This window comes from Ciconia boyciana, chromosome 8 (genome assembly GCF_034638445.1).
Source record: "Ciconia boyciana chromosome 8, ASM3463844v1, whole genome shotgun sequence".
NCBI lineage: Eukaryota > Metazoa > Chordata > Aves > Ciconiiformes > Ciconiidae > Ciconia > Ciconia boyciana.
In genome coordinates, this window is record NC_132941.1 from 32649590 (window position 1) to 32670860 (window position 21271).

The window sequence follows — 21271 nt, forward strand, 5'->3', positions numbered from 1 at the left end:
TTTTCAATAGTTCCTTTGTTAAAGCATCTGTTACTCACATAATTGAAAAGATGTTTGTTCAGTGGTATGCTTGAGAGTACAGTTATTTAATCTTAATGATAAAGCCCTGAGGGCAGAAAATCATAAGTAGAAACCTCTTGTTATTTATCAAAAAGAAAAAAAACCAAACCAAAAACCCAGGAAAAGAAAGAGTGAACTGAGACACCTCATCTATCTTCAGGCTTAAATTCATGCTTGATGGAAAACTATTGAGACAATTTGCAACTTGTGAAGTTTTCTGGGAGTCTGGGACTAGCTGAAGTGGGAGGGGGGCAGGAAAGTAGGGTGAAGACAAAAATAAAACAACCAAGTTAGTACAACAAGAAAAAACTGCTGTTTGGCAAGTTTTTTTGGGTCAAACAAAGAGCTAGCTGTAGTTTACAGCATGACATAACACTTGATTAATTTTTGCCTGGGGATGTTTTCACACTTAACAGTGTAAATCAAAACCTTCTATTAATTACAATGGGAATTAAAAGATAACCATAAGCATTTTCATGTAGATGCTACACTAGCCTCCTATTTTTTGTTCCCTCTAAAAGATTGGCTGCTATTTCCTACAAAACTCCACTGAAATGCTTACATGTTACCAAAGTTATCCAAACGCTTTAACAAAACCAAACAGCCTTTGCATGGAATGCGGGGCTCTCCTGCATATTGAATTACTGCACAATATCCTTAGGGTAGAGAGACTTTACGGCTGTTAAAGGGAAACCATGTAAGGGACTTATTTTGACCTGCCTTGTGTTTCTGATAATGTATAATATTTATGTGAGCGATTTAGAAAGATAGCAGAACGGGCTCTGAACTGTACAAAACACTGTATCGCCTGGGCTTTAGTCCCCTGGGAAGGGACAGATGTGCAGGGTCCTCTGCAGGTGCCCAGGGACCACACTCACAGCCAGAATAAAACCCTCCATGGATCTATGTCCAAAGCCAGGGCACAGCCACTCTGCTGGATCGTGAAGAACCGCTCCCCGCTGCAGGGACCCATCTCACCTCTCTGCTCCTCATCAAGTCCCAGGAAGCTGTGGCTCTGCAGAACACTTTCCCACTCAGCTGCCTGAATTTGATGGGAGCACGAAGCCTAATAAATCCCCCTCCAGCAGGGTTTGACTGGGACAGTCTGGTTTTCAAGGTGCTAGTGACTTGTGAGGGTCAGGCTACAAGCTACACCACTGAAGAGCAGGGCACCACCCGTGGGAAGCTCTGGGTCCCTCCCTGCTGGAGACCCCAAGGGAATCAGGCTCCCTGCAGCACCCGAAGACGTCAGGAAGGCTACTGCTCTATGGGACTGTCCAGCTGCCTGCCACAACACCTTCAAACACCGACACATCTGTCCACCAAAGCAGCCGAGGAGTGTTACTGCATGCCATTGCACACCACAATTCCCTGGCCCATGAGTCTTTGTGTGCAGCTCCTGCACAAGGCTTGCTTTGGAGGAAACCAAGATGAATCACAGCCAGACTTGGAGGCAGAAAAAGGCCCCAACAGGCAATTTCTCGTATTTTTGTTTTGTTCAATGCATTTTGTATTGGGAACTTTATATACCTTGCAAAATAGCAGGTTGGGGGTTTTGGTTTGTTTTGTTTTTGAGGGGATCTTGGTGGTGTAATATTTATGAAAAATCCCTAATAACGACGTCACCACAGCCTATCGTTCACGCCGGGAAATTAAGCTGCCGATCATGTGTTTTGTGTAAAAGCGAAAGAAACCTCAAACCCTGCATGTGAAAACCACATCTGCATTATTAGGGGAAGGCAGCATGGAGAAGAGTGCTTCGCAGAAAAGTAGCCGTTTCTGAGGGTTTCTTGATAAGAGAGAGAGATGTAGGGTACTGACAAGGGCTGTTAATAGTTTCACAGGAAAGGTTCAGGCTGAATCAGCTAATATCAACCACACATGCCTCTAGCTTTCTGTGATCATGCAAGGTAAATGTATTAGAGGAGCACAAACGAAGAAAGTAACGACCAAAACAACAACAACTCATAAGCCCTGTACGGTCCAAGTTGTGCACAGAGCAACAGCCCCACAATGGGAAAACATTAATGCTTTTTATATTGGTAATCATCTGTAACATGAACAATTAAGTACAGTACTAATGGACTATAGCCAAGAGCCTGGTACTAATATTAAAAACTGACAGAGATGAATAGGTTTGGAAGGAAAACTAGGCTGACAAAGACATTTTTATGAAGTGCTTGTGCCTATTTGGAATAATCCAATCAGAGGCAGGTTCAGACCAGCCATGCCTACAGTGACAATAACGCATTCATTGGCATTATACGATGCCTGCTATGCTTTAAATAAAAACACCCATTGCTTCTACTCAGCAACCTGCACTTTCATTATTATACTCATTAATAAAACAAAAGTTGTCTAACTAATATACAAATAACACTTACTGAAACACTGGCAGCCTCGCCTTGTTTTAAAATGAAACCAGTTACTGGAAACACAAACCATACTACATGAAAAATGAATCAGTTGATAATGCACACAAAATCTTTCTTTCCCTTTTACGAGGGAAACAAAGCAAACACCGCACCAACGGAAACACTCTGCCTACCTATAGCACAGCGGCAGCAACCACCACAACCCCTGCTCCAAACAGGGGGGTGTGGAGAGGGGAGCAAAGCATTCCCTACAGTCTTTAAATCTGTCTTTGTTTCAGCTTTTGCCATCCTTGGTACCACGGGTCTGCAGCAACATGCTGGCTTTTTAGAGGTTATAAGCACCTTTTGAGAAAAGCAACATTTCTTCATGGAATTTGCTAGACAGAGGCAATTCTGCCCTCTCCATTTCTTGGTGGTTTTTGTTGGTTTTATTTCTTTTTTTTTTTCTTTTTGCCCTTTGAAGGAGTGTGTGAAACTCCACCTTGCAGAGGGGAACCTGGAGAGGGCAGGAAGGTAGGGTGCAGTACCTGAATGGGACATATGTGCTGTTCCACTCCTCAGCATCCTAAGGATGTCACTGAAAGGTCACTGCCACCTAAGCAGCCTTGGTATGTTAAAGCCGGTGCAAACAGCTAGTAGCTTCTCTGTCATCTTGGAAGAAAGCTAGTTAACACAACATGGATGCCCCTGAGATCTAGTTGTAGAGATGAATAGCAAGGCTAAGTCAAACAGCAGCAGGATCAGTGAAGTCAGGGAACTGCCTGTTCTGCCTCCAGTAAGTAAGGAAAGGCCAGTGGGATTCAGAAAGGAAAAATCATGAGGTTTATTCAGCATTTACGTCCCAGCTTAATTCAATTTCCAGTTTAGCTTTACAGCTCACCTTCAAGTTAGAAAATGTATGTGTGTCCTGAATCATGAATGTGTATTCCTGCACTGCAGTTATAGTTTTAGATTAAATGTCATCTGAGCACTTTGGCTATAAATGAGCATTACATTTACAGGTGCTGTAGTTAGAATTACCAGCTGAAACAAACCATGACAATTTAATTTACTTTTTTCCAAGTCTGAGGCTTAATACAGCTTTCCTGTGGTGGAAAAAAAGTGTCTAACACTAGAAATCCAGAGATTGGATCAGACACTGAGGGTTTTTGTATATGTGCTTTGGTTTTTCAGACCACATTTGGTAAAGCATATTTTAGGTAAGCTCAGGGCTAACCTAAAAATCCTAAAAGATTTTTTCTCCAAATGCCATCTTTTGACAGCCTGCCACAGAGACCTCGATAATAGGTTCTTCCTTGTATCAGACCTAACCAAGAACTCCACAATGGACTCTGGCATCCAAGAACTCAGATACGAGCTCTTCAGTGTGCTAAGACCCATAAGCATAAACTAAAGGACTCCTCCTTCCTCAGACTGGCTCAAGGCAAGCAGAACTGCTTTGGGTAGCCTGGAAAAGATTCTGAATCTTGAAGGCATCATGAGTCTGCTCAGGTTTTCTAGTGAGCACAACGGGCTTTGTGGCACTTTGTAGCATACCCCTGAGTAACTGCTGAGTAAGCCACATGGATGAGTCTCTATGCATTGGAGGAGTGCAATTCAAGGGTTTTGCATGTAAAAAAATAAACCACTAGCATGAAAGCAGAAGAGAGAGACAGGAGTTAATGGAATATTTTTGAATGGCTCATTTATTTTTCCACAACTACAAGAGACGTGCTCTCTTGGTGACTCTAGGATTTCAACACAGATCCCAGCAATGCTTGCTCCCTGTGCGACCTAAACCCGCAGAGATCTAACTCTTATGCATGCCTGGGTCTCCTCTGTCAAATAAACAACATCCTACAAAGCACATCTGGCAAGGGAAGACCCAGACTGCCAGTTTGAAACCCATCAGCTGGCTTGGGTGCAAGAGGAAGCCCTGAGGCTCTCAGGGCTGTAATGATGGAGGGGAAGAGCCAAATACCCGCAATCTGATGAGTCAGTTACAACAATCTATAACATTTGTCCACAATGCAAAGGCAGGGAAAAGCCCCGTCTGACGTGCATAGCAACTCACTCAATTTGCTCTGCTGCTTGGCTTGATCTCCAGAAAACTTCAAACTCTAACTTTTATAGTGGCATTACATGCAACTTCTTTCTGCACCCAAGTCCTTATGTTAGAGACGCCTCCTGTAAATGAGGGTGATCAACCTCCCCCTCTATGAGGAGGGCAGCGTCTCCCTTGGAGTGGCCAACACATAAGGCACTAAAAGAAGGTGAAATACTGCCCACTGAGCACAGCTCTGCTGTGCTGCCTTGTGCATAGGCAAGTACAATCTCCTCCTGACCCCAGCAAAGTAACTTGTTTATGCCCAGGAACAAGAGACTGGACTTTCCTTATCTGAGCCTGAAATTGCAGAGCTTTTATTAACATTTGCTTGTCTAAAAAAAAAAAAAAGAGAGAGAAAAAAAGGGGGGAAAAAAGGGAAAAAAGGAAAAAAAAAGAAAAAAAAGAGAGTTGTTTCTAAAAGCCATACCTAACCAAAACAACATTCCAGCTCCAGTATTTTATTCAATGCATGCTGGCTTCACAAGCCCTGGAAGTTATTATCTACATGGGAAGAATAAGAAATCAACAGTTCTGACCAGCAACAATGGCTGCAGAGAAAGAGCGTTTGGCAGCAGCTCGCAGGCAGGGAGGAGGGAAGGAACGCAATGAAGAAGAGGAATGCAATGCTCTGCATGACCTACAACATTAACAGCACCCTGCATTGTGGGCCACCCCATTATTTTGATCACAACCACAATTTGCTTAATTGGTATTCCAAAAAACGACAGAAGACAAGTGTTTGCATCAATTAGCTGTCATTTCTTGTTTTTCCTTGAGTATGTTTTGCTCAATTTTTCAGCTTCTTTAACTGGAAAGCTGTTATAAAAATTAAGATATGTACCAAAGAAAAATCAGATGCTTGTTTTATTTATTTAGTCACTGGAGACATACACTCTGGTTTAAATTACAATGGATTATCTGACTAAACTGTTGGGGGAATATTTACTATATCTTTAAGAAGCCTCTCTCTCTCTCTTTCTCTAATTCTTTATAAAACACTTTGAAGGCTCTCCAAATTAATTTTTTCATTATTAAACAAGCATTTCAGATTTGTTATCTTACCTTTCATAATGTCTGCGAGTACATGTAGCAGCACTTGTGCTTCCAGGGTTACCACCTAATTCATCATAAATATGTTTCCATTGTCGACGGGCTGTTATCTGTAAAAATGGCAATGGAAAATTTAATCTTGCATCTTTACAGATTCTACAGCATTTGAGTTCACAACAACAAATGCATGTGTGACACTTTCAGAACAGCATGTACTACAAGCACTATAAAAGCCCCTACAGAATATATAGAGTGCACAGAGCTTTGGGTGTCTTTTTTTTTTTTTTGGTAAGTTAACACTATGTCTATTTTCTTTCTCTCGAAAATGGAATGATCTGACTCATTCATTATCAAGTCACAAGCAATACAGCCTCACAAAAGAGAATCTCAATCAATATAGGGTCATTAACCATCAGAAGTTATGCAGACAAATCCCACGGTGAATTATGAAAATGAAGCTCAAACCACACTCAGCACAAATAATGATTACATAGTTATTTTAACTGAATTAGAGAAAATAAATCTGCTGCAAAACCCAAATCCACCACAGAATTCTGTAAATCCACAAACGCATAGTCCGTAACTCTATATGTTACAAGCTGTTTATTTTTATCCATTTATGTCAGTAAAATATATAGATCAAATAGTAATGAAATCTTAACATACTCCAATGTTAATATTTGAGCTATGTACTTTATTGGACCACGCTGATGAAAATAAACATCTTGTAACATATTGAGTTGCATACCATGGTTCTGGTTTTTTGTACAGAAATTAGGATTATACAGAATAACAGATGGAAGACCTGGCAAAAGAATTGTTTCTGAATATCAATTAATTATTTTATATATTCCGCTATATTTAAAATAGGAAGAAAAATAGGAATAGAACAAGCACAACAGATCACCCTCTCTTGCCTGCAGCTCATACAGGCCAGTGGAAAATTGTGGGGGCAATTTGGGGAGAATTTTGTCATTTTCTGTGGAATGCTGTGGATTTTAATATATTCAGCCCTGGAGGCTTCTTCGGAGTTACCCACAGAGCAGTCAATGGCGTTTACTGAGGAGCTAAAGGCAGCAATCAGAAGAAAACAAATATTACAACTTGCAATCTGAGGCCTGTAATTTTAATCTAAACAGAGGAGATAGCTACCGTCATTAAATATTACAGGGTAAGAGGAGTTTCTTTTTTGCTCAATATAAAAGGAAAATCCTTCCTTTGCAGAAGTTATTCTCCAAAGCCAAAAGCATGGCTGGAGACTTATCATTTGATAATGTTATAATCTGTTCAAGTATATTGTTTGTACAGTTCTCCTTAGAAAACCTCAGCACCTCCAACTCACTTTTAGTACCTGTACATAGTTTGTACCTATAGATACTTGAAAAAAAAGAAAGGGGAGTATCTTATCTTAAAACTAATTTAAAGCAAAATGGACTGGCTGCATTCACTAATTTTATCTTCTGTCTTCTGTAACCAACCCAAAGACCACAGGCACAAGAGAGAGACTGCAATTCAAGGACAAATTCTGCACAAACAAATTTTTAAAATAAAAATCAAAGACCCATCTGAGAAAAGGTTCATTTTAAGTCTATTTTGTTTAAGTTCTTATGCTGTTTCTTCCCCAGGCTACCCACACTTCCACCTATTATTATTATTAAAGGTGTTGAAGAACTGGAGTCCTAATGAGCCATAAAGAACATCACCTCCTGAGAATATGAATGGATGCTCCTTCTACAACCTGAAAGGTCAAAAAAGAGTTGGACCAAGTGCCCTGCTGTGGAGGAATGCCTGGATGGGAAGCTACCTCTGGTTCTGCCTCCCACACCTGTTCCACCGGTTCTTGGGACAGGCAAAGGACAGAGGCATAGCCAGACAGCCCTTGCCTTCCGGTAGCTCCCAAAAATCACAGATCCCCTGAGGACTGCTGCAAACGGCTTTATATTAAATCAAGTCTCTGGCAGCCTCACAGACTAGGGGAACAAAGATGCACAAAGCCAATGTGGGGTCTGTGCTCTGGCCCTCTGGCAAGCACAGCCTGGCTGGCTTGCAAGGTGGTGGGCCAGGACCTGATGCTTTGCTAAGTACAGTGATGGTGTGCGGAAGCTATAAACGAAAGCAAAGGATTAGTCAGCAAGAGGACTACTGCAAGTCCCCTTTTTAAACATCCCGATGTGACTAAGAAGCGTGGTCTCCATTTTTAAAAGGAAAATGGTAATATTAGAGCCCAAGTCTCATTAACTGTGAGCTGACTCAAGAGTTGATATGCGGGCTGGAACATCAGTAAACACAACCATCTTTGAGGGGAAAAGGGAATCCCTTTGAAATAATTTTTGGTGTCTCTCTCCTCTAGGCTGTTTAAAATAATAGTATTTACACAAACATTTGCCCAGCTTTATCCAATTCTGCCCCTGTAATGGACCAGAACTCCTTGGCAATTAGCAGAGTTCTGCGTTCCCACGTACAGAGCTAAGTTTAAATTTGACATTCCCTGAAACGATTGTTATTCTAACAAAGCCTGGGGTTGAGTTTTCCCCTGCTCTGGAAAGTTTAGTTTTTATGCTTAATAAACTTCAAAGGACTAAAGTAACTGATAAATTACATCCTTAAACAATCTGAACAAAATGCTGCACTGTGGAAACTTCACAGTTGTCATGCAGGGCAGCGCTGCTCAAGCTGGATGCTCGTGCTGGCCACATCGAAATCGAGGACTCCTTTCTTCTCTCATACAAGTCCCTCCCAGGCACCTCAGTGACTATGAACTTCCTGAGGAGCCAGGAAAGGGCAGTGCTTGGCAATGCTTTGCTTACGGTTGCTGTTCCTACCAAAAATGCCTGCCTTGGCTGCTTTTACACAGCGGGTTTAACTCTGAAAGGGCTCATATCTGCTCCCAGTTAGTTACAATGTCCTTGACCAGGGTGCATGAGGAACAGAAAGGCAGATAACAAAGGTATGAAAATGGTAAAATATTTTAGCTGCCTGGGCAGGGAACTTCACGTAAACATTCAGGAGCAAAGTGGTGGGTTTTTTTAAGGGCATGGAGCTATAGTGGCATAAGACAACTAAGACCCTGCAAAAGCTTTAACAAATGTCCTGAGCACTTTCATTTCACACTTTTGATTAATTCGGCTTCAGTTTCCTGATGTAAGTTGACCTGCTCCAGTAGAAAACATACAGAAGGCAAAGAAGCTTTGCTGCTTTAGTTCTCCAATTTGTTTTTCCCTACTCCTACCAGTATATACATCCCTCCCAGTGCCTGCCGCATTTCTAGAAGTGCAGGATGCTCCAGGCTCACTCATTAATCAAGGCAATTGCACAGGCCAGTCTCATCTCTGACAGCTTCCCATTCCAATGCTGGCTTTAGTTTTAAAGTAGTCTTCTGGTTTGCAGGCCCCTCCCACAATTTCCTCCAACCTACAGCTTCAGAACCCTAGAGCTGGGCCCATTGGAAGCCAGGAGCTTTGAACACCTCCGTGACATCTTTCCCAATCAGCAGAATTTGGAGTTAAGCAAGAGACTGGTCTGCCCAGGGACCTGGGAGATCTGATCTGGTTCCTATAAGCACAGTATTAGGCAGTGACTGGTACTCAAGAACAACCAAATAAAAGCAATGATCTTATCTATTAAAGTAGAGGACTGTTTATACACATGCTTTTAATGGTGTCTTCTGCTTTAAGAAATCTTAAGGTCTTCTGCACTGCAAACCCAGCTCCCTTCCTCGTGAAAAGGCTTCTTGCTTATTTCCTGCTGCAAATCTAATGGGGGATTTTCTGGTCATGGTATGTGATGTTCACAACGCTCTTCAAAACAGAGCTCTGGGTATTAGCTCTGTATGAAACAAACCCAGGTAGCTTTGCATTCCACTGATACATCAGTTTCTTCGGGCTTGCCCAGACACAGGACTGCTGTACGTGTCAATCATTAATTTCTAAAAACTAAAGCACTTCATTGTTGCTTCCACAGGAGGCAGCAGCTAAATGGGATCCCACTGACCTTTGGCAAAATTTAAGCTGCTACACACTGAAGGTTAAGCTCTACCTAATTTTCTTTTTACCCTTTATCTTTCTAAGATATCTCCAGGTAGAGTCCACTCAGCACCACAGCCTTCTGCAAACAGGCCAAGGCACTCCTTTTGTGTTGGCTCAAAAGGAAAAATGCCACTTCATGACTTGCCAAGGACAACTCTTTAGGTAAATCCTGGAAGTTTCCTATCTATGAACATCTGCACCTCTTACTCACTTGACTTAGGGTGACTGAGAAAATTCCAGGCAATGGCTGTTAAATGCCACTGCAGCTGAGCCCCTTAGAACGTGACATTGTTTTCCATTTCATCCAGGGATTTTGGGACATTTTAAATCATTCATACTGTGAAGGTCTGCTATAGAGAGTGCTTTCCAATGCACTCTCCTATTATTAGTAACAAAGATGCTCATTTCATGTATCTTTGTTTAAGAGAAACATGATCCCACCAATTCCAAAGAGACAGCTTCATCTGTTAAGGACTTAAACCAATTTGTACAGGTTGCTATTTTTATTAAGCCCGTTAAGCCTGTATTATGTCCAACAAGAAGTACATGGGAGTGTGGTATTATGCAGTTACAGATGACAACTAACTAAGAATTAGTAGGCAAACAGATAATGGACAGATGAGAAATGACCCTCACAAGTACTCTAACTGGAGAGTCCTTAAATATGACATATGACACACAATCATGACTTGACACTACTAGATATCCCATATGTATATGCTGTATGTACAGGTAATACTCTCTGTCAAGCCTCACTGGATCCATTCCAGCCCCTGACATATGACAATAAAGGAAAAGTCAGATGGCTAAGAAAGTTGTTCTCTGCACCTCAAATCCAATCCCTGGCTGTTTTCATTCACTTTTAGATCCTTAACTGACAGGACTGGACTCAGATGTCTTGCACTGTTCTGTGAATTTGGGCAGAAGCTGGAAAACACCTTACATAATCTCTGCTTGTTTCTCCCAGATGTTTTTAAAGCCCCATCGAAGCATCTGTACATGGACAAGGTGGACAGGGCAGGGGATGAAATTGAAAATGGGCTGACTATCATTGTTCTGCCAAACACAAAGATGTAAAGTTTGCAACTGCTTTAACTGGGAAAGTTTCTACACTTACTAGTAAAAAACTAGTCACCTGACCACTCTAAGTTCCCATATGCGATTTTAACCAATTTTTATTTGTTTCCTATTCATAAAACGGCTGCCACATGCTGAAGCCAAATATCTACTTTTAAATATTATTTTCTTTACAATACTTCCAAAATAAAAGACCCATTTCTATCTTAATGCACAAACCAGAAACTTGTGAAATTTTAAAACAAGTTAAAGATGATGAAGCCCTTATAATGGACAATGACTTGTTCAAGTCAGATGGAAGAGTCCATATAGAGAAATGTGTATTAATCAGGGTAGGTTCGAGAAAGCCTTTCCTCCGCACATGACTTCTCATCATCAATAGTTATTGGCACGGTGCGCGTGAGTGGTGGGTTCTGGTTGTTACTGAATTACAGCACTCAAAATTTCTACATCTAAGCAGACCTGCCTAAGATTCTGGAACTGATACTGAGGTCCGTGTCACCCCAGTCATGCACTGCCTTGCTGAAAAATGAAACATGAATCAAATACAAAAGCCTCTCAGCAATGCTCACCATGATAAAATATATACAAACAAATGCAGCTTGGCAAACTCAAAGAATATCAACTGGCTATAAAATAATAAAACCCAGGGTGTGCACAGGTCAAAGTACTGCAACAGCTATTGGTTTAACATTCAGGGAATGTAAAGCAAAGGCAGATCCATACTGAAGATGAGACTGTTAACAGAAGAGAATGAGGTCAGGAAACCTCATGCTCCATGTACGACTTAAATTGCATCACAACGGTCCTCCCAACTTCAGCTCTTCTGCAGAGAGCACAGACAGCACTCACATCATAAAAACAGGATCAGGTCCATCACTTCAGCCAGTCACTCTCAAACCAAAGCTGGGCTCCTATGTATGTCAGGGTGTGAGCTATGCTTGCCTTGCCATTTACTGACCAGCAAGCAATTGCTTAGCTTCTTCTCTATGAAGAATAAGCACCACTGGCACATTTTCACCAAAGGTGACAAATGCCCCTAAACAACAGCGAACATCTGTCACTGAGAAAAGGACAGGAGCTTTCAGACAAGGGTGGACTGATGCTACTCTGGACAACATTCTCACATATGTGACCCTTCCCCTCTGATCCTCTCATGTTTCTGCTACTGTTGGTAGACGTGGCTCGCTGGCCTCGTGTTCACAAACTCACCATCCTATTCCTGCTCTGCCCAGGCACAGAGGTTCACCTTCTCCAGCATCTCTAAATCCATCCCTCTCCCTCTCATTCTGGCACTAAAACTCAGCTCTCTCCAGCAAGCCACCACTTTGGCGTCCCTGCTTCTATCCTTGGTCCCTTCAAGCAGATCTGAAATGTTGCTGTGAAAATCGCTGGCCTCCCTGAGCACTCTGAACATGCCACTCCTTTCAATCTCCCTCCCCGCCTTCCCTTGTGCTATGGATCAAGTTCAAGATTTTAGCCGTCATTTTCATTGCACTTTACTCACGGCAATTACTGTTGGCTTATAATTGCTGTAACTATCTATCTACAATAGTTATCCATTCATACATACCCATGAGCACACCTATGCACACCCCTGTACATAAGCATGGTATGTGCTGATTAATGAAAGATATAGGAACAATAAAAGCCAAATCAAGCATATATTTTTGTTGAGAATGTTAGATTTCATGTTTCACAAAATCCGAGCCACACCCATGCTAATCAACCTGGGCTGCTGATTTACAGAACAATATGCTTTATTGTATGGAAGGAAAACAGTGTTTTATATTTTGGTTCAAACGACTTTCAGTTTCTTGATAGTGCATTTCTTCTTGTCATTTGTCTACAGCACAGATATGTCCCAGATTACTTCGTAAACAAAGCAAAAATAATTTCTTTCATCCAGCTGCGGCAGGAACTGAACAACTTAATCTGATCATTGTGTGCAAAGAAAATATTTCCAATGACGACATCTTCCTATGTCAATTGGTTTTTATTACAGATGTCATCTCGATGTGCCATATTAATGCAGCTCTTTCTTCTCATTTCAAGATTTTAATCTAAGTTTGTTGCTCTAATATTTTATTGGTTCAAAATACATGCTGTAAAATCCATGGCCATCAAATTTTCCTGTGAGCTAAAAATAAACTGCTCTTGTCAGATATGGTTAGCTGATAAAAAGTGTCAGAGACTTTTCTGAATTACTTTGATAACTTCCTGTTTATGTGGTACTGACCCTTGTCTAATAAAGATCTTTTACACTTGGAATAAGAGAAGATACTGCAGCATACTATTCCTTAATGGACAATGCTGATTACTTTTGAAAGCCTTTAATACATTTCCCATATTAGACATGAACAGATGTCAGGGATGTTGCCAAGTGAAATTTCTTTTATGCAATCTTGGCTTGTTGTACAATAATAGCCCTTTCTCAACATGGGAAAAAATTACAGACCCAACTAATTTCCTTGACAGGGAAGAGTTACATATGTTTTCCACTTGTAGTTTTTACGACAAGTTTACAATTTTGCCAAACCTGGAACTAATTGGGACTGTTTCCAAAAATGGTCCAATAAACCCACAACGTGTACAGCTAGCCTAAAATGCAGCAAATGATTGTTTGCTTTTACATGTTTTTTCTAACAGGGAAAAGTTAGATTGCACAATTATTTCATTTAAGTTACTTAAACACTTACTGTTTCATATCCTCCCAGTTTTTGAGCAGCTTGAAACATAGTCCAAAGGTTAACTGTTAGAGGGACAATAAGTATTTAGATAAGCATTGCATTAACCAACATATTTCAAAGAAATGTAAATTAAACAGTTTTTAAAAAAGAAAAATAGAGGGAAAAAAGCTCACAGCCCCTGAAAAAGCTCCTGTGAAACATTTTTCAAATAAGTATTTACATAATCTGAAGATTAAATATTAGCCCATACTATATATATTTTTAATTACATATAAGAGAACATACTTAGATTCCTTAACAGGACTGAAAAAATACACTGAGACAAAGGTAATAGGCTCATTTGACTTTGCTGATAAGAGACATGGTATAATGACTGTAACATGTTTCCATAACTTTGATAATAAAAATTACTCATTGGGAAGAATGTTGCTTTTAATTATTTGTTTAATACTGCTTTCATTAGCAAGCAAGCATGAGCCACACACTGCCTCACAGAGAAAGCCTATTGATTAAACAACAATATCCAATATTTACTGCAGCTCAGATAGCGGACTCCATAATCAATAAACAATAAGCTGCATTCTAACGGGTCCCGTCCGAATGAACCCGCAGGGAGCACAAATGAAAATTACCATAATTATGGTATGAGTGGTTGTGCCTGGCCCACGACTGTGCGGTGGGAGGAACAGAGGCAAGTCAATTCAAAAGATGTTTTGGGAGATGCTTGTTACTTCCTGCAGAACTCCTTCCCTCTCACGTGCTTTTCATCCTGGCCCACTGTCCCATGGGGCCACTGCTTGCTGCTGGTGTCTCTATTTTATTTTATTTTTATTTAATTTTTATTTTATCTTAATTGCTAGAAGAAAAATTGATGTCTTAGCTCTATGAAAGGTATATGCACTATTCCACCAACAAACAGTGATTCCCCATAGACATACTACAAATACTTCAGGCCCAACTCAGCAATAACGCTGTGGACCAAGGAGAACGGGATCTCTTGCTCCGCAGGGGGATGCTCTGTTGTAGTGTACATACTGCTTCTTCCCACTAACCTATTTATATTGGCAATGTTTGCACAAGTCTTGCTGGAGAAATAGAGAGCCTGTCCTGCAAACATTTCTGCTCTTCTCAGCACTTACTCTTGGCATTTAAGTATTTGCCGGATCAGGCCCTTAATTTATAATGAATGTCACACAACTTTCAGTGTATTTCAGCTAAATGTTTGCAGAGGGCCCTACCGCTGGTGGGGAATTTTAGAAACAGTACTTTAGCTTGTCTTTCAAGCCCACCCCGTCCCCATGCTTGAGGGAGTGCAGAATAAAATGAGGGGAAAAAAATCCTCTCTTCAACACAAAACGTTCTGAAAGCCTCATTGAACCTTGTACTGTTTCAAAGCTATCAAGAGCTTTGCTTAGGCCTTGATTTAATCTGAATCAATGCATAATGCAACGAAGCTGTTCATAGTACATTAATTTTACTTCCATTTCAAGCAGCCAGTTTTCAGACAAACACTGTAATCATTCGGAGTTATATAAGTTTATAATGGCTGCTGGAGGCCTGTTGCAATCAGTGCCAATTGCTATTAGGTATGTAAATTGTTATGTAAAACATACAGGTTTGACATTCTTCATCAAAATAACACATGGTTTTGATCTGGGACATAAATTAGAGTAAATAATATTTCAATCCATGGAGTTCTCCCTTTAAGGAAATAAAGTATCATTCAATCTATAGATACGGAGGAAAAATACCTCCATTTACAGCTTTTGTTGGAAACTCTGAATGATCTACATTGTGCTGCAATATTTATGTAAAATTTAGTTACAACTGTATCTTCTCCACCTACAATTGCTTTACAGACTGTGGCACTACAAACTGTACATGCCAAAGCAATTCTAAACATTGCATTCTGTATTAAACAGATACAGTCTGGTTTTATATTCTCCAAAGTCAGTAATTTATTAACTATAAAGACATTTCGGAGCTTAAAAATACGATCCCTTTTGTGCCTTTCTTGACCACCTTTAAATGTCTTCTTTTAATATTTGTCCTTTCATAAAGAACATCTGGGCACAATAAAGATACGTCATATTATTAACTCAGAAGAAAGGCATTACAGACGCTGCAGATTTACAAAACAGAAAACTCGAGAGTTTTCAACATGCCTATTTCTAGTCATAATCAGTGGATTTAAACCTATAAATATCCAGCAGCAACTACCCCAGAAGGAAGAGATGCAAATCTAGGCATAAGACAGTGAAATGCCTGGACTGGAAAATGTGTAGATATAAACATGGTCCCCCCATCCATAAGGCTTTAAAATAGGCTTCGTGTGCAAATGTTTTCTCCAGAGAAGCCAAACCATTCTAAAATGTCAACAAGAAAGTGAGAAAAAGGATACTTACTCTGCTTAAAACCTAAATAGGGTATTCGTTCAATTGGTGTTTTCCTTTCTTTCATATATTTATAAAGAGCCACAAGGAAAGCCTGCTCATCAGCTCTGCATTCTTCACCTACGGCAATCTTTGATTTATCCTCACTTGAGCCTTTTTTACAGTTGCTGTTGTTACTCTTGGGTTTGGGCAAAGCTGACTTAGCCTCACATTTTACCTGGGAAAAGAAAAGATGTCATATCAGATCTGGGTAACCTTTAATTTTCACTTAAGGAATAAATACCCTCTCCTAACAGAATGGATTGTTGAAAAATGAAGGCCAAACCATGCAACTGTGTTTGAGGGGAAACAAAGGAAGCTATTTATAGAGCTAAATGTCTTGTTCTGAATCTTAGTCACAATATTTTTAAATAGCCACATCTTTAAATCATTATAACCCATTGGTAATGCTCTCCAGATCTACATTTTTATGACTATACATTGCTATGTCACAGACAGCTCCCATCTCTCACATACACTTGCCATTAGCCAGTCTAATAATAACCTTCGTTCCAGGATTGACACTGAGCATTGTCAACGCCCGTAGACAACCCTTGGAGCTGAGGGTGCTCAGCCCCTTCCAGGAACACTCAGCAGCCAGCTCTGAAATGACACATTCTTCTCTCCTTTGGCCCACCAAAATAGATGAAAACCTTAGCAAGCCTTACCCAGGCAGAGCTCTCAGCACAGAAGTGGAGGTTCCGCTTGTAGCACGGACTTAAGTCAAGTGGGTTTGAGCATCTGCTTAAACTTAAGCACAGCCCTAAGTATTTAGCAGAAGGAAGAGGCTGGTAGCCAGAGCCTTTCCTGGTAGACACCGGCAGCTCCCAGGTCTCCCACTGGCCTCCTTGGCAGACATGTGCCAGTCAGGAAGTCAACAAATTGGAACCACTTTTTACCTCTCATCAGTATGCAAACATGGGAAAAAACATCCAGTGAGACCAGCTTAAGCCTGCAGTCCTCCTGAAGATAATCCTCTCATTGAATCAAGCAAATTACAACTTCAGCGTTCCCATAATTTATGTATACAAAAACCAAAAGAGTAGAACCTTGCAAACCGATGTTTAAAAGCTCTCCATGACCAAGACGGGATCGATACATTTCCAGTGAAATACTGGAAGTCCTCTAATACAAAGTAGTGGAGATGGTTGCATGTATTTTGGATTTGCACTGTCCCTTCAATGCTTTTGAGCGCTGTGAGGAGCCTTCTGGCAGCTCCACAGCCCATCCAAGACACATCCTTTGTGCTCCCAGAGGGAGCAGGGAGACTGTAAGAGCCAGTATTTGGTATTTTAGGAGGACAGCAGAGGAGAGCAGGGTATCTTGCTGAACAGGAAGGCAGGAGCTCTCAGTCAAGTAAGCCACTCACTCTCCTTCACTCTCCCCGCTTCTAAACCAGGTGCTTCCTGGGTACTTGTTGACATTTTGGAAGTAAGTGCTATGAAGAGCATTACGTAAGTGCTTGTAAACAAACAACAAACATCTCATTGGAAAGACTACGATATGCTTATTTTATCTCAATAAAGCTACCCTGTGTTCAGGCTCAGGGAAGGCAAAATCTTTTATTTTATATTCCTCCAGGGTATTAACTTTGCAGAAAGCACTGACTTAAGATAGTTTTCCTATGCCTCCATATGCCAACAGATGTTGGACAAAGCAGTGCTAGCTCCTAGAGGGGAGAAGTGGCCACAATTTTCCAAGGTCATCAATGCTGCTGAAAAATCTCCCTGTTGGACACTGCAGGGTGCAGGCTCACTCCTTCCAGGCAACGCAGCAGGGACTGGGAAATGGACTTCCTATGGGATTTTTCTTCATCGGTTACTGCTGAAGTATGTCTGCTGTACTGCTTGATATTCTCTGGTTGCATGGTTCAAAGAGATATTGTCTTCCTATGGCACAAGATACCATGCTTTGCCTTTTAGTAATAGATATGCTTGCTGATTAAACTTCTGTAAAGATCCTGGGTTTCATCCAAAACTCAATGGAGCTAATGGATTTTTTTCCTATTAAATGAACTTTGGATTTCCTCATCCACTTTTCTGTTCAGAGCTGTAATCTCTTGACTTTTTTACTTTGGCTCCTCGCAAAATTATTTAACAGCTTTCCCTTATAAAGTTTAGATTACATTGTCATAGTTCTCAATGCTATACCAAAGACTGGGTTTGCACTCCGAATATGAACCCATGATTTCAATAAATTTAGGATTTTTAATTTGAGCTGCACATTTGTTGCAAGCTAAAACTTGGAACAAATTCACTGGACCTGGAAACAATTTTTCAGTTTTGTCACCCACTTGCGAGGTAAAGTCAATCAATCAATCAATCAATCAATCAAACTTTTAAATGGATTTTCTTTTTCAAACTGGACAATTCAGAACTATGTTTGCAAAGACAGCCTCAGCAAGAATGCTAAATGAAATCAAAGCTCACTGTTATGCAAGCAAACTAATGCAAGGGATGTTACTCCCAAGGAGACAAAAGGAAACAAAGAAAATAACACTAAAAAAGCCACCAGGAGTGAGAAAACCCCGTGTAACACACGACCTCCTTCTCTTCAGTGTACAGAGAAGTGAGGTCAAAGCATCTGTGAAACTCAAAGGTGCCAAAATGCAACAGATAGACTCCAAGCAGTGTCAGGTTCAACGAAGCTTTGATGAAGGCTGCAGTGCTTCATCCGCTCAGCATTTGAGGCACAAGCCTCACTTCTGGAACCTCCCCACCATCTGACAGGAGGTACAGATGAATGCCGTGACCAATGATTAACGAGAACCAAAAGGGCCAAATGCCATTCTGGGTAACACTGGTGTAAATCCAGCATAAATGTATCAAAGTCAGTGAGAGCGATGCCAGATTTGTAGCAGGCACTACAAACTGACCTTCTCTCTCAAAACACGATTTTGAATCTTCCTAGAGGGCAAAGATCTGGAGGAAGGTCCTAAACATGGAGTTTTGCTTGGCTCTTCTCCCTTTTCTGGTCTGCTCAGAAAGCCTGAACAACTCCGTTATTAAGGGAGAGTTCAATTTCCGCAGGAGGGGTTAAAACTCTTTCATTGTAGCCTCAGCGTGAGTAACACCTCCAAAATGAAACTGAGGGCTAAGGCCCAGATGGGCACCCAGTGCTGCAGTGTGGATAAGCTGAGGGTGTACTGAGATGGGCTCTGGGAACATCTGGCCACCTCCTATTGTGTGTTCCATCAGAGGCGTATGATCCATTACCAAATGGTCGGTGAACACTCATGGGTGCACCCGTGTGTTTGTCTTCTCCTGCCAGAGGTCACAGACAGCGCAGACCACTACAGATCTGCATTTTAGAGTTTCAATCAGATAATGGCTGAGGCGCTCAGAATAAATCTCCAGGTCTGAGAGCATGCCAGGCCACCTGTGGCCACAGGAAAAGCATATCCTGGCAACTTTTAAACTAATTTCCCAGATCTTGCTGTACAAATGAAGTGAGAGATTTACTTTAGCATTTGCACTAGGAGACGTAATGAGTAGATTCATTTGGGGACAATTTCCATGTTTAACAAGTTAATCCTTTCAGCTCTTCGAAATGGTCAGATCAGCCAGTTTTAAAAAGTCTTACAGTGCATTTCTGCACACTTTGAATGGGAACACTCTTTGGGAGCATGAAGCAGGTATGATGAGGGTCACGCTCAAGCCTGCAAGTCCCAAAAGCCTGTCCAGCATTGATGACATGTGAAGTATGAAAGCCTCCAGAGTCCTGGGAGTGTTTGGAGAGAAGAGCTTGATATACGTCTCCCCAGGAGAGCTGATCCTGCCTCAGTAGATGGCCTCATATTCTTGTGATTTTTACATGCCTAGCCTGGGAGGGAACTCCCCTGGGATATTCCTCGGGACGGTCTAAAATGGATGCCATGACCAGCAAGGAGATCAAAAGCAAGAAGTAGTACACAAAAGACCCACTTCCCCTGGCAGCACCTGCAAAGTCTAGGACCACATTGTCTGTCCCACTATTGCTCTATTTTTAACAAGCCACCTACACTGGAATTTACTCAGAGCTGCTCCTACCCAACCAAATGCTCTTCTGTGTCAGGTAACAGTAAATGCCTACAAAACGATCTGCTGATGGTTCAAGGTAAACATGCCTAATAAGAACTAAGTTGTAAGAAGGTACAAAGCTTTCTAGTCATTGGAAGCTTAGAACATGAAATTCAGCAAGTCGTTACAGTGGCTTGCATTGGTCTTGACAGGCTCAAAACCACAGTCTTCAGAATGCCACTTCTGCCATTTCCCAACCCAAACCGTACAGCCACTGCGTCTCCGTCAGAGCCGTCACCCCGCTACTCGAGAAATGAGGCTGCTGTCAGACACTGGGTGCCATGATCTGAGTATGAAAGCAGCACAACTTCTAGTCAAAAGGGATTTTAGCTGGAACAGGAATATGGCCAGGACCGCTGCCAAAATGTTTCAGCATCTGACACAAGTGGATTTGTCCCGTTTACACTAGCAGTGTTCAGCTCTACTCTCCATGGACCCATTGTCAGCATTAGTCGGAGATGGAACATGGACAGAGGAGGAAAACTGATGGTGAAGCTCAACACAGAGCCTAAGACAATGACTTAACATCCCAACTGTTCCCCAGAAACCCGTAGGCAGGATCTGTATAAACTGCAATACATCTGCTGTAGAGGGTTTCTGATTCACTGTCCCTCCTACTAAAGTATGTCCACAGCCCTGAGACACAGATTGATGTGAAGAGCCACAGTGAAGTCAGTGTGACTACATGCAAGGACATTATATCATGAGCATGTCTATTATTTATAATGAAATTAAGCTGGCCAAGATAATTAATGCTATTAATATCTGCACAATGATGAGCACAGTATGACTAGATAAATAGGTGGAATTACTTCTTATCTGAAATATCCTCCCATTTGACTAGTAGGGTGAACCCAAATATAAAGAGAGAGGATAAACAATTTGGTATGAAGTGTTAGTCTTGTTTTTAATTATCTAATGCCTATATATCAGGTGCTGAAGAGGCAGAACTACTCGTGCTACAGTCCGGGGTGCTTTGACAACATGGTCCATACCCCAGTTTGCTGGTCATATTTTAACATGAAAAACAGCTTGGGGGAAGGGGGAACTGAGGTAAATTGAGACATTTTCACACTGCGGATTTTGCGCATTCTTCCACAGCGCAAAAACGTTCAGGCAAACTCTATAGTATCTGGCAGGACCCTGCAACTCAACACACCAGGCTCCATCACCTTTTACCATGCCTGTCTAATACGATAGTACAGACTCCAACTGAGCACAATAGGGTACAAAAAGAAGAGAAACAGTGACTTAAGGGCAGAGCTTCATCATGAACTTCAGCCTCTTTTATCGTCATCAACAGAAGGCACAATTTTAACTGAACTCCTAGGGAGGAGGAGGAGGTGGAATTTAATTTGCCTTCCTATGAGAAACTGAGAGCAGAACACTTCCACTTGACCTCTTTAACCTCCTAATCT

The 21271-nt window shown here is 41.3% G+C and overlaps 1 protein-coding gene across 4 annotated transcripts in view; it reads right to left on the bottom strand.

The window, feature by feature from the left end:
• ARID5B (AT-rich interaction domain 5B) overlaps positions 1-21271 on the bottom strand; it is a 122298-nt gene that overhangs the window by 15198 nt on the left and 85829 nt on the right. For all 4 annotated transcript variants that reach the window (XM_072869914.1, XM_072869915.1, XM_072869913.1 and 1 more), the window contains 3 exons: positions 15769-15973; positions 13373-13425; positions 5584-5681 (listed from right to left, as the gene is read on the bottom strand). In XM_072869914.1, the coding sequence (XP_072726015.1) occupies positions 5584-5681; positions 13373-13425; positions 15769-15973 (356 nt within the window). The remainder of the gene's footprint in view (positions 1-5583; positions 5682-13372; positions 13426-15768; positions 15974-21271) is intronic.